This window comes from Podarcis melisellensis (genome assembly GCF_964234715.1).
Source record: "Podarcis melisellensis genome assembly, chromosome: 5".
NCBI classification, from domain to species: domain Eukaryota; kingdom Metazoa; phylum Chordata; class Lepidosauria; order Squamata; family Lacertidae; genus Podarcis; species Podarcis melisellensis.
Genome location: NC_138537.1, coordinates 98,402,525 through 98,416,273, shown reverse-complemented (window position 1 = coordinate 98,416,273; position 13,749 = coordinate 98,402,525). Strand labels below are relative to the sequence as shown.

The 13,749-nt window shown below is 43.2% G+C and overlaps 1 protein-coding gene across 1 annotated transcript; it reads right to left on the bottom strand.

Annotated features, from left to right (window-relative positions):
• Positions 1-4,123: 4,123 nt before the first annotated feature.
• On the bottom strand, positions 4,124-12,200 carry UPK2 (uroplakin 2). Its single transcript, XM_081911476.1, has 5 exons — positions 11,937-12,200; positions 9,385-9,540; positions 6,880-7,117; positions 5,989-6,068; positions 4,124-4,993 (listed from the first exon to the last, which is right to left on the bottom strand). Exons 1-5 carry the CDS (start codon positions 12,016-12,018, stop codon positions 4,857-4,859), a joined length of 693 nt encoding a protein of 230 aa, XP_081767602.1. The 5' UTR covers positions 12,019-12,200; the 3' UTR covers positions 4,124-4,856.
• Between the last annotated feature and the right edge of the window lie 1,549 nt (positions 12,201-13,749).

Below are 13,749 nucleotides of genomic sequence, written 5' to 3'. Positions count from 1 at the left end.
AAGGAGGAAGCGGGCGAGGGAACTTTCCCATTGTCTCAGGAATTGAGAAATCACCACCGCAAAGGAATGGCCAGACTACCAGGAAAGGGAATCAGATAAGGCATTCTCAGATAACCTGGCAGCCAGGAAAAACAACATTCAAATTTCTGTGATGGTAGGTATGATGTTTGTGGGGGGTGGTCTTGGGTTACACCCCTTCTGTGATGTATGTTAGATGTATGGAGGGGTGGTCTTGAGCTCCAGGGAAGGCAATTTAAAATGTCTATATAAGGTCCTTTGCTCTGGGTCCTCCTCCTTCCTCCTGCGTGTGAGGGGAGCACCCTGTTGCAACAGTTCAATAAAGATCAGGCTTGCAAGCTGCTTTGTTTCTCAATAATCTCTGGTTGTCCTCTGTTATCTTCTCCTACCGATGGAGAACCTACAAAGGACTCTATAAGGGCTCTTGTGTCCCCCATAAGGGAATAAGGGCAGATTTTGTTTACAACAATATATATGTGCATGGGACAAAGGAAGTCTCTCCTCCGAGAAATCCAGCGGCCTGAGACTCCTGGCTAGGAAACAGGTGAGAGTAAGGGAGACCCAGCCCAGCACGCCACCCTTTGAGAACAATGCTTCTCATATAGGAGAGTACAAAACCTTGTAAACATGGGATAGTAGTTTATGACTTGAGGGTGGGGCTCAGGTAACCCAGAACTAATAAGTCCCTCTGAGTTCAATGGGGCCAACTCTCAGGTATAGTCCTAATTAATCCCCTGGAATTTGTAATTGCACAGTGGCACCTCAGAGCCAGCTTTTTCTTGGGAGGTGGTTACTACTACTACTACTACTACTACTACCAATAATAATATTGTTGTTAATGTTGTTATTAAATTTGTAAACGTAAAAAAAAAATAATCGCAAATTTGTAATTCGTAAATTAAATCTTTATTAAAGCCTATGCAAAACGACCTGGCCAAGCTAGGGCCATTGAGAAACAATACAGGGCCACTGAGAGAAACTTCCTCCTTCCTTGCCTGAGGGGTGAACAGAGACTGGAGATTTGGAAGGTTGCCAGGATCCCTGGGTGTGAGGTGACAGGAGGAGAGGCTTAGAATCATAGAATTGTGGCGTTGGAAGGGACCCAAGGGTCATCTAGTCCAACCCCCTGCAATGCAGAAATCTCAAAGCATCCTTGACAGATGGCCATCCAACCTCTGCTCAAAAACCTCCGAGGAAGGAGAGTTAACAACCTCCCGAGGGAGACAGTTCCACTGTCAAACAGCTCTTACTGTCAGAAAGATTTTCTTGTTTAGTCAGAATCTCCTTTGATTCCGTATGTTTAGTCGGAAGGCATTGGTCCAAGTCCTACCCTCTAGAGCAGGATAAAACAAGCATGTTCCCCATAGGCGCCGACTCCATGGGGCTTGAGGGGGCCCGAGCCCCCTCAAAAATTCGTTTGGGGGGGCTCCGCCCCCCCAATAATCTCCGGCGCCCCTCCAGCAGAGCGCCATCGCCGCCCCTCCCCCAGCCCAAAATGCACAGGGAGGGGCGGGCTGCATGCCTCCTGCCCTCCCTCCCGAGCAAAAGCTCCACCCAATTTCCTTTGGAGCTGATTAATAGGCGCAGCACGCTCTCCCCTATTCGCTCACGAGGAGGCGGCGCCACTTTATTTGCATATTCATGAGCTTATTTATTATTCATGAGCTTTCCCGGGCCCCCCCCAATATTTTTTATAAGTCCGCGTCCCTGATGTTCCCCCTTCCACGTGACAGCCCTTAAGATGTTTGAAGATGGTTATTATATTTCTTAAAGCTACGACATTGTCCTGAACACACCGTTAAAATGTTTTGTAATGAGGAATGTTCAATAAAAGGACAACTGGAGGGGCCTTTACTTTGTTATATATTCTACTTACATTCATGCCAGACTGAAGCCCAGACCTACTGAGAAAGCCACTCCCCTTCCCCGGGGTGGTGGAGTTGTGGGCGGGCAGCCGGGACCTCCCTGTGACCTGGCAGGGGGCAGAGGGATGCCAGCCACGTCATTAGGGCTCCCAGCCACGTCACGCCCCCTGGCTGACCAATCGGGTTAGCTGGGGGCATGGCCAATGCTGTTTAAACCGCAGTGCAGCTGTGTGGGGAGGGGCAACCTCTATTCGCCTTCTTGTTGGATCTCCCAGCCCGCCCACCCTCTTTTTTATGCATTCCTTGATTGTGGCCTTACTATGACTAATGCCGGCCGCCTGGTTGTGGGGGCCAGGGAGGAATTTTTCCACTTGGCAAATTGGCACCAGCCATTTGGTTTTCTCCTGCCTTGTAGCAATCGTCACAACTTGGTAAGGCTAGGCATTGGGTAAGCCTTGTCATGGGAGGGGTGGTTCTTGCCTCTGGCCTGCCCCTCCATGTTAAGGGTATCCCATTAAAGGGATCCAGGGGTGTGGAGCCTGTCCGAAGCCTGGGCTAGGGCCCTGCCACGGCCCCATTGGTGACCCTGGGGGTGCTCTTAATTGATGTATATCATAAGACTCCCCCTCTCGGTGGTTGACCCTTCAGAGACTTTCTGCAGACGGTCAGGAGTCAGGATATAGTCTGGCTTCACCCAAATGCCTAAGCCAAACCGCTCACATCTGTAACCAATAAAGTTGTAGCCTACTTTATCCCAATTAACCCAATATATTTGTGTCTGTGTGTTTATTTCAGAGGGAACTGGGGGGCCGGGGGCCTCACTACACAACCAAACAACAAAGAAAGGGAAAGAAGAAAACAAAGAAAAGGTGAGTCGGTAGGAAGAGAAAGAAAGAAAAGAGAGAAAGTGGAGGGGGAAATGGAAGTCTTGTGTTTCAGGAGTCTCTCTTCAATATATAAACCCTTTTCCTCACACAGTGAGCTCTGCTGTGACTTTACTTGAACAAAATGTCACAACTTATTTTTGCCACATTATTTGTCCATATTTTGTGCTTACTCTAGGTGGCGCCATCTGCCAGTACCCCCTTTGCTTATAATGGAATGGCACCACAATCAAAAAGGGAAACAGTTTTTTTAAAAACTTTAAACAAACAAAATGTTCACTGATGCTATTACTGTATTTATATCTCCCATATTTCAAGTATAGTGGTACCTTGATTCTCAAACTTAATCTGTTCTGGAAGTCTGTTCAACTTCCAAAGCGTTCTAAAACCAAGGCACGCTTTCCCATAGAAAGTAATGCAAAATGGATTAATCTGTTCCAGACTTTTAAAAAGTACAAGTAGTGTCAGGAGGAGATCAGATCTCCCTATTCTTTTTTTTAAAAAACCCCTCAATAGCAGTCAAGGGGAGAGGGGCAAATGAAATGGGACAGTGCTACTGGGGGAGAAGTTTAATCCTTTCCTAGTGCCATGTTCCCAATTAAAATCACACCATCAGGTTGTTTCCCTATAGGGGAAAACACACATGCACAAATAAATGATTCTATGAAATAGCAGCTTTAGGGGTGCTTTGTTTAAAAATGTAGCAGATCCCCAATGTCACACTGAGTTTGGCTCTTAGCTATAGAATCTCCTCCTTATTCTAGCTGCCTGTCTAGCTGCAGTGAGCTGTACTTGGAGATGAGATAATACTAAGGCTGATACCTTATGTCTTGAGAGGAACAATGGAAATATCATCACCCGATTTTGCTCAACATGGTCCTCCTTTTGGGAGGGCAGCAGCATTTTGTATACAATGTGAGTAAACAATAAAGAAGTAAGGTGCACCCTCCTGTATTGCTACTTCGCAATAAGTTGTTCACATGTTAAAGGGATTAGAAAAAGAGGGGTTCAAACACCTGGGAGCGGATCAGAAGGGTCTAAATGGGGCTGTCACACTAATCGCCCAAACTACACTTAGCCAGTAGGATGACTAAAACTGCAATCTTGGAATGAGCCTGACTGAACTCCATGGGGCTTACTTCTAAATGGATATGCATAGATTTTACAATATAAACCCTGCAGTTTTTTTCTCACAGTGTTACAGGTTTAAGTCATTATTTTATCATCATCATCATCATCATCATCATTATTATTATTATTTATTTTAAACCAGCATGCATTGTAGCATACAATCAGAAACTAAAAGACAAAGAAGACACAAAGATTAACAATTTATCATTTCTTCAATTTGGACACAATGATTACAAAAGCGTTTTTGTGAGTGTCGTTTTGTATTACATGACATTGGAGCATTTAGGACTGTACAACGTTTGATCATTTTTATTTTATAGTAACAGAGCACAGAAAGTAGATCAAGCCTGTCCAAAAGTGCACTTGTATAAATGTGAAAATAGCAAGCTGCCTTATTGGACCAAAGTCCACCAACCTTTGGGTTTTGCAGATGTATTCTTTTTAAGCAGGCAGGAATAATGAAGAATAAAGCATTAAAATTTGCATATGCACCTTTGTAGAAGTTGGTCTAGTTAAAGGTGTCACTTTAAGAGTTTCCCCTCCTCTTAATTCTCTGGAACTTCCATTCCCCACGCTAAAGACATTGAAATTGTTATTATGATTCAGTCTCATCTAAGCAGCATTTCATACATTATGTGGCAACAACAAAGGTTTGTCACCAATGAACATACAGGGAACCACAATCTCATTTTCAGATATATAGACTTTAAAAACATACTGTGGGAAGAGGCCACATAAACAGCATAAATTCTGCAGTCATTGTAGGTTAAATTCTACCAAAAAAGCAACAACAACCCAAAACATTTTTAAGATACTCTCGTTCTTCAGAATGCTTGTTCTTTGACTGAAAACATGTTACTAAAGTACATTCTTTGATTCTCTGGAAAAATCCTGCAGTTGATTCATATCTGTTGTTGCAGCTGTTCCAGAAGAAAGGAAGTACTGAGTTGCCTGCTTGCTATTTCTTATTTGAAAGAGCTACTGCTACAATTAAGGCCACCACTAGGACAGCCCCACCAACTGAGACCAGAATGGTGATTACTATCATTCCTCCGGCTCGCTCAAACATCACATCAGCAGTTTCATAGTTTGTCACTGGAATGCAAAAGGAAAACGGGTTCAAGAATTAAACACAGGGGTCAGCAAATTTTTTCAGCAGGGGGCTGGTCCACTGTCCCTCAGATCTTGTGGGGGGCCAGACTATATTTTGGGGGGGGGAGGGAATGAACGAATTCCTATGCCCCACAAATAACCCAGAGATGCATTTTAAATAAAAGGACACATTCTACTCATGTAAAAACAAGCTGATTCCCGGACCATCCACGGGCCGGATTGAGAAGGCGATTGGGCCGAATCCGGCCCCCGGGCCTTAGTTTGCCTACCCATGAATTAAAGCAATCAAGACAGATTCGGTCAAAGTCCATTTATAAATGCTCAAAGTCCATTTTATATCCCTACTAAGGAAGTACTTTATACTTATGTATAACAACTAAAAATATTGCACTGAGGTATTCAGGCAGGACTTGTATAACACGAATCTACACACAACATATTCCTATTGAATCAACAGAGTGTCAGAGTGGTCCCACGTGACTGAACACTCATTCCTACAGAAAGAACATTCCTTCCACATAGAGAACTAGAGGTCAGGAGGACAAGTACCAACTTCTCCATATCAGAAAAAACTAACCCCAGCAAAGTTGTTCCAAAGTTGTGTTAGTTTTTTGGGTGGTGGGGGAAGCAAAGTGTATTGTGGCATAGTCTAAGAATTTTTAGTCTGGCCTACATGTGCACCTGTGAAGTGGACTCTAGTGTATGGAATCTATTGCCATAATAAAAGTGGTTAGACTTTAAGGTTCCACTTGTTCACAACTCACAAGTGTATCTATTTTTATTTTCACACAGTGGGTGGCATCCATACATCAATGGTCACTTAGGTTACGAGCAGTGGAAAACCCAGATTCAAAATCTTTCACATACCAAGTAGGTGAATATTTTCTGCTACCATATCTGTCCTTAACAGCACAGATATTTTTTAACTGGGCAATGTGTTACATTCTAGGATATATCTATTCATTTCTGAAACTCACCATTTTTGGTCTGTATTGCTGTTGACCAATCTGTATGAGCTCTTATTGTAGACTTGCCATCCAAGAAAAAGAAGTTGACCCTAGAAAACAGAGATTAAAAGGCCAGGGAAAATTCATATGCACTTTAAAATATCAAATATGAAAATAGAACTGGAGCCAATCTCATTGTAGTCTTTGCCCCACGTTTTAACATGTTAAATAGGAATGCTGGACACACCATCCTGAATCCATAGTCTTAGCTTCTATTATTAAAATTTGGTATTGCCCTGGGGGGGGGGAATGTTGCCTTTTTAGAATACTGGTACTATGTACTTTTGCTTTTATATTGGAAAATAAATGCAGGTGGTGTGCAAAAAATGGCCATAATTAAAAGTGTGCACACATAATAAAGTTATTGATAACAACCAAAATCACTTACCTGGTTCAACCTGTCTCTTCTACTATTTTATACTGTAGGGTACTAGTTAAACCCAAAAGATCTATCGTTAATAGGTAAGCAAAGGATGGGGAGTTTCTCCTACCCCACAAGCATTCTAATGGAACAAGAAAGCTTTTTACACCATTCCTGGAAACCCTGGTAGAATGCAGCCCAATTTTATTTAAGTGGTAAACCTATGTTGGACTATGCCACTCCAGATTGTACTAAAACTCTTCTCCCTATAAAAAGATTTCTTCCATGTAAAAAAAAAACTAGATACCAGGGGAGCCTAGCTTTTGCCCCATCATCATGCTAATTCTCCATGTGTATATACGGAGGAGAATTCAGACATAACCAGTAACCATCTGAAAAGTAAAAATGTTTAGCCTCTAAAATTAGTGCATGGTCTGTAAATAAAATATACATTATTTTTAAAAAGTCAGAGGTGCATATATTTCAGTGTTCATAGTTACCTATAAAATGTGGATGGCTTGAGGGCTTGATTGCAGAAGGGACCTTTAGTTTGACGGCAAAATTCTGATCCCACCTGGTAGCCTACGACTGTCATGAGCTCATATTGGCTGTTATCTAAATCCAGTACCACAATGTCCCTAGCTACTTCACAGGAGACACTCTTGAATTCCCCAGCAAAATAAAGAGTGGCTTGAGGTGTCTTGCGGAGATTTTCAATCTGATCAGTATCTGTCACACCTTCAAAAGATGAAGAACAGCCCATAATATGATAATCACAAATATAGTTCATCAGTACAGCACAAAGAGTCATTTCAGCATTTAGAAACAGAAAATGTTACAGCTCTTCTCGGATGGCACCTGTTCAGATGGCAGGTGAGGGATTGCATCTTTGAGATGCAACCAAGATGCATGCATAAAATGCTAGCCCAGCCGCCTTCTTGACATGCTGGATTTCTCTATTTGAGGGGCCTCTCTCTTTCCTTTTTCAAAAATGGATCACTGAAAAATGAAACCCCTTCTTCTTGCAAGCCTGCGCTGGTAGAAATGAGAAAAAACACTACATGCTATTTCCATACCCTCCAAATTTTTGTTCCCAAAATTGGGACATCAGGAGGGACGCACCTTCTTCTGTTCCGGCACTCTGGCACTCGTTAGCAGGATCACACCAGAGGTGGCACAGCCCTGCTGACTTGCACCAGAGTGAGCATCTTTTGGTCCAGCACTCTGGACTCACACCAGATGAAAAAACAGGACCTTCCGGGCAGTGGCAGAGCTTCATGCTCCGGTACCAGGGGGCGGAGAGCAGGCGGGGGCATGGCATGTGTCCTCGGGGCATGGCATACCACCTACTGGGGCGTGGCACCTAGCGGGGGGTCAGCCACGATGGCACCCCAGCAGGATGGAGCTGCCAGGGGGGTGCGCTCCCCCCGCCCTCCTCTTCCTCCGCCAGTGCTTCCAGGATCCAAACAGAAGCTGGGATTGGCTTCTGTGATCTGGTATGTCCCGCTTAAAATGGGACACTTGAGGGACAGGCACTAGCTATCATGAGCTCCAAATTCTTGTCATCCAAAGTAGTGCCAGGTAAAGACATTTCAAGGATTATATAAAGCCAAGAAAGTAGAGAGAAGACTAGACTCATCATTCTGCTAAATTCTTCAGCTTAATGGAGGGGGAATGATTGTGTGCACCTCTCTCTGTGTCCCTCTATATCTGTAAATCCAAGCAAACAGAACAACATGGCCCAAGAGCTTAGGGGGACTAAAACGTGACTCAGAACCTATTCATTTTCCTGGATATATGACCATCTTTCTTTGTATTACAGGCCAACCGTCAAACCCAGTTGTATTTATTGTACTCCCCACCCTCCCACTCTGTACTGTTATGCTGGTTACCGCTTTGGGTGCCTTTGGGTCAAAATACTGTACATAAATACGCCACAGCATAGCATAACATCCTTGGGGAGCCCTTTCCAGTAGCAAAGAGCCCATCATTTCCCCAGGTTCCATTGCTCAAGTATACAGCTTGGCTAAATGACAGAAAAACGTTCTCATTTACAGTTTTAATATTGTGAGATGGACAGATAAGGAAGCATAAAATATTTTGTATTTTTCTTTCCTCAAGCACTCTTATTGCGTGTCCAGATAAGGAAAAGAGAAAAAGATTACAGTACTCAGTCGCTAATTCTCTACGTTATGAAGGAGTCCCTGAAAAATTGTCCGAGTATTCTGTTGGCCATTTCAAAGCAAGAGGGATTGGGACTGGAAAGTCCAGCTGAGACGTACATTAATGGAAAAGGAATGAAGTAAAACGTGGAACAGAAATGCTGTAGTTTTTATCTTCAGTTCTTGATCAGCAAGTTTTGCTTGTCTGTGTGGTGCCACCAGACTGATGTATGAAGGATAAGGAAAACATCTGCCCCCCCTCAGGTCACATCTGCTGGTGACTCTTGTTATTTTAACCTTTCTCAGGCTGGACTGCAGTTTTAAAACCTGGTTTTGAAAATCGTATACTGAGCACTTGGGATATAAATGGATATGAATGTTAATGTTTTTCCCTATGTTTCAGGCACTCGGCATTTAAATGCCCTTGAGGTGGGTTGCATGGGAGCTATGTGGAAATAAGTTTTTAAAATTCACACAGCCGCAGGTTCATCACTTCTGGAAGACAGCCGCAACAGACCATCCCCTCAGCTACTGACTTCTGCTCAAAGTAGATGCTGAGGTTTGTCCTCTGGAGAAACATGAGAGACTTTTAATAGAAGGGAAACAATTATTAGACCAAGGGGGGCTACCCTTTGGCCTTCCAAATGTTGTTGAACTATAATGCCCATCATTCCTGTCTACTGGGGCTGATAGGAAGTGGAGCCCAACAAGATCTAGAGGGTCACAGTTCTCCATATCTGGATTAGAGTAACAAAATCTCTCAGACAGGATCCCGCTCATTCCTGCACGGCTGCATCAAATGTTACATGCACACACACACACACACACACACAAATCCCATACCTGGCAAAGTGGATGAGTCAGGAAGCTGAGCTACAGCTATTCTCACTGTGGCTGGAGTAAACTTTGCGGTGGTAACACACTTTGGGATATTGACAAGAAAGTAGGTGCTCATGTAGGTTGTTAAAAGCATGCTGTTGTTAGGGAAAAAATCCAGTGCTGAAAAACAAAATGAAAAGTAACATCATGGTCTTGTTCCATGGGATAGCTAATTTATCACAAACCCTGCCAATTGAATAAAGTGCACTTTTCAAAGTGCCTTTGCTTGAATCACAGCCCCAAACTTGCAGATAGCCATCACTAAGGGCAAAGACATAAACAGACATTTATTGCTATGTTCAGAGCAGGCTCCTACTTTTAAACCAGCTCCATCTCCTCCCAGTCAGAAGGGGGCAAGAATTATTGTGAAACTTTCAGTGGTACTGCTTCTGAAAGTTCGAAAGTCCACAGCACTGACATAGGCTGCTCCTGTGCCAAAAGCTTGATGGCAGCTGCTGCAGAATGCCATACCATGTGCCAAATTTTCTCCACACACACTCAACAATATTCAATAGCTGAATGTGTTGTGCTGTTTCAAATTACAGGCCCAGTGAGATGCTGAAATGGGCTGGCACAGGCATGCAGGTCCATCACTTCATGAGCACAGCCCTGAATCGTGACAGCTGTGTCTGAATGAACCATCAGCCAGGTTTCAGCTTATTTCAAAGGCAGGGCTTTTGGGTAGAACCAGCTCAGTTTAGCTGCCATTCTCAAGTGATGAGAAACTGCACACACATGGTTCTAAGTAATAAAAGAAGACTAATTCCTTCAGTTGAGCTGCCTTCTCTAAGTGGTTTGAATTTTTTCTCTATGAGAGAAAAAAAAATTTCTCTATGAAAGAATTATGCTACTGAAGACTAAACTGCTCTCTAGTGAAAAAGAACTCGTTTAAGACTCAAAGATAGCTAGAAGGATTATGCCCTCCAAAAAAGATAGATAGATGATAGATAGATAGATAGACAGACAGACAGACAGACAGACAGACAGACAGACAGACAGAAGCACAAATGGGGGTGGAGTTTCAAAGAACTGGAGGTCTTCAGTGTATATAGGTCAGGAGTAGGGAATGTTTTCCCGCCAGAGGCCACATTCTCTTCCAGAGAGGCTTCTGGAGGCCACATTCATGGTAGGCAGGGCCAGGGGCAAAAGTGACCCCTGAATGTGAATGTTGCCATACTCCGAGGAGACCTTACAGGCAGGCAAAAACACTGAAGTAGAGTTTGAAGCAGAGTCCTTGAGGGATGAGGCCTTTTGAGAGGGGGGGGGTGGCTGAGGAGGGACACAAGCCAGGGAGAGTCCCAAGGGCCAGAGAGACAGATCTGAGGTGCTGGCGTAAGGCAAGGAAACATCAAACTTTAGTCTGCACAGGTGGAGGGCCAGTCAAAAAGGCAGTAACCCTACTTTGGACACAGAGAAGAAGGAAGCTTTTCACCCTATCAGTTTATCATAATAATCCATCTCTATTCAAATGTGTTTTTTAATCTCAGCAAACAACCTAAAAACAATAACCTGAAAAACTCATTAGCTGCCCATCAGCATGTTTGCCCTTTAGCCATCCAGGCCCATCCGCTGCTTCCTTTCTGAAGAGAGCATTACAGCAGCAGCGTAACATGTTTTGCATACAGCATTGCAAGAATAATTGAAATATGATGTTGTTAACATTGTAGCTTCTCTGATGTAGTTCTACAAACAGTGACAGGGAACATAAAGCTTATTTGGTTTCTTCCCTAACAGCTTCATATGAAATGTATCTTACGTTGCTCTATTTATATCTCTGAAAATATATCACAAACAAAATAATTTATCCATTATTGCTTTAACATACAGATGTCCTTTCTAGCTTTCTACTCATGTCATGAGGCTTTCTAGTCATTTGTCATTTCTCGGCAATAATCAGTTATAGCCTTGAAGGTTTCAGTTCTTTCTCAGACATATACAATGCAACTCCACTGAATTATTAGTTGTGATTCTTTGTTTTCTGAAGTGCTGCTTGGAACTGTACATAAAAGTAAATTTCTTTATGACAAGGATTGATTTATTGTAAGGTTGCCAAGAAAAAAATATTGAAGCAAAGTTATTATGCTTTTAACATCTGCGTCAGAAGCAGAAATTCAACTCTTTGGGGGCATCCAGTTGTAATAATGGGGAAAGCTTAAGTATCTGATTTTTTACTTGTCACACAGCTTTTAAAGGCACAAGACTCTCCCAAGGGAAGAAAACAACAATAACAGTGGAAGAGAAAGTCTGAAAGTATCAGCAGAATCAGGTCATGATGAGAAAAAGATTATGGATTAAATATTTTGCAAGCAAATCATATGTGTAGTGTAGAACATAAACTGTTATTTAATATGAACAGTTATTTGCCGTAAAACATCACCCAAACATATGGAACTTCATCAATATAAATTTATGTACTGAGATGACAGTGGGCTTTATGTTCCTGTCCATCCAGACCAAGCTCTACACTTCAACGCTTTGGCAACCTATTCCTGCTCAAGCTAGAAGGTAATACTTACTGATTTTTTCCAGGTCTTCCACTAGAACAGCCCATCCAGATCCCAAACTGCCAAGCAAACACAAGAGCAAACTCAGCTTCATGTTGTACAGCCAAGACTTAACTAAGTGGCCAACTGAAAGGACAGTTGATCGAACTGCAAGTTTTCTGCTTTGGCCGGGTGGGGGGCGGGTGGTGTGGATGGGCAGCCCATTCTTTTGTAAGCATGAAATGGGCCAGAAAAACAAGGAAAACAAGATAATCAGGTGCTGCACAAGCAAGACAGGGGAGCAAGGTGTGCTGGGCACTTATGCAAGAACACAGTCCTTAACGTATTGGGAACTGCATACTTACCTATAAAAGCACAGGAATGTTAAAAAAAAATATGAGAACTGGGCTGAAACAAGATAGTTTTCTTTTTATATTCCTAATGGAGTCCATTCTTTCAGAAGAATATCAGGAGCATACCCATGGTAATATTTAACAATTACATACAGCTTCAGAGATTTAAAAAAACCAACTTGTTAGTGTGTGAGAGGTTCCAAAGTCATCTGTCTGTGCCTGGAGTTAATGTTAATGTGGGGTAGACTGCAGAAAATAAATAACATACACATTGTGTGATCAAGGTAACTTGAGAGACCACCTTCCTCCTTCCATCTCTGGTAGCTCAGGGCATTCAGCAGGAGAGTCCTTAATGCCAAGCAGCCTGCGCTACAGCAACTTAGAAGAGGGCTGTGGCTGCCCCTGTTTTTTGGGCTTCATAATTTTAAGATACAACTGAAGACATTTTTGTTTCAACAAGCTTTTCCAGCTGGATGGAAAACTCACCTACGTACTCATCTCTGCCTTCGATGTTCATTTTCTATTGTTTTAAAACTGATCTTTCGTTTTTTCTGTATTTCCTTTGAACCTATTTTAGTTATTTTTATTGTAAATCACTTTGAGACTTATGTAAAAAGCAATTAATAAACTAATAAAATTATTATCATTTCCATTTTTTTAAAAAGTTAACTTTCTACTGTAAATGTACCCTTCCATGCAAAAACAGCATATGTAGTCTTTGGGAATTGGATAGATCTGCAGGTTTGTATTTTTTCTGTTGTATTTGGGCTCATCCTCACTTCCGCTTGTCCTGTGCCTAGAAAGCATGGGGCTGAGCAGTTTTCTCCTTGCCCCACTCCCAGGGGTGAAGTGTGGGGGAGCCAGGGGGGCCGTGACCCCGGGCACACAATATGGGAGGTGCAAACCAGCCCCCCCACCCCAAGAGATCCCCATAGCGCCCTGCTGGGCTGTGGCAGAGAGGGTTGGGTGAGCGCAGAGGAGGTTCTTCACCCTCCATGTCCCACCTTGCCCAGCTCACAAGTGCCTGCCTGTCAGCGGTGAGGGCTGGATGAGTGCGGAGGCTGAAGAGCACCCTCTGCGCCCCACCCCTGACCTGGAAAACCAACTATTCTCAGGGGAAACCCACTGTTCAGCTCTAAATCGGAAGAAACTGCAACCCACAGAAAACCCAACAAGCCATTTGCTCCAAATGAGTGCTAAAGAGCAATTTTCCCCAGGGGAAAGAGGAAGTGTGGCTAAGCCCTTGACTCAAGAATAGTGCTAATGGGGTCTTCCAAAAAGTAGCAACTCCTCCCAAGAACAAAGCATGGATCTCATAGAAGCATTACTCTTTGTTGCAGAGGGTTGGACCTTGTCCCTGTTTTGCCACAGCAGTAACTTGTCCACCTCTACTAGGCACCTAAGAATGCCATGTGTCCTAGTATGACCTAGTTATTTATACCCCTCTCAGCTTCACAGCCTTCTGCAACCTAGAAATTGTTTGGGGAACCTGG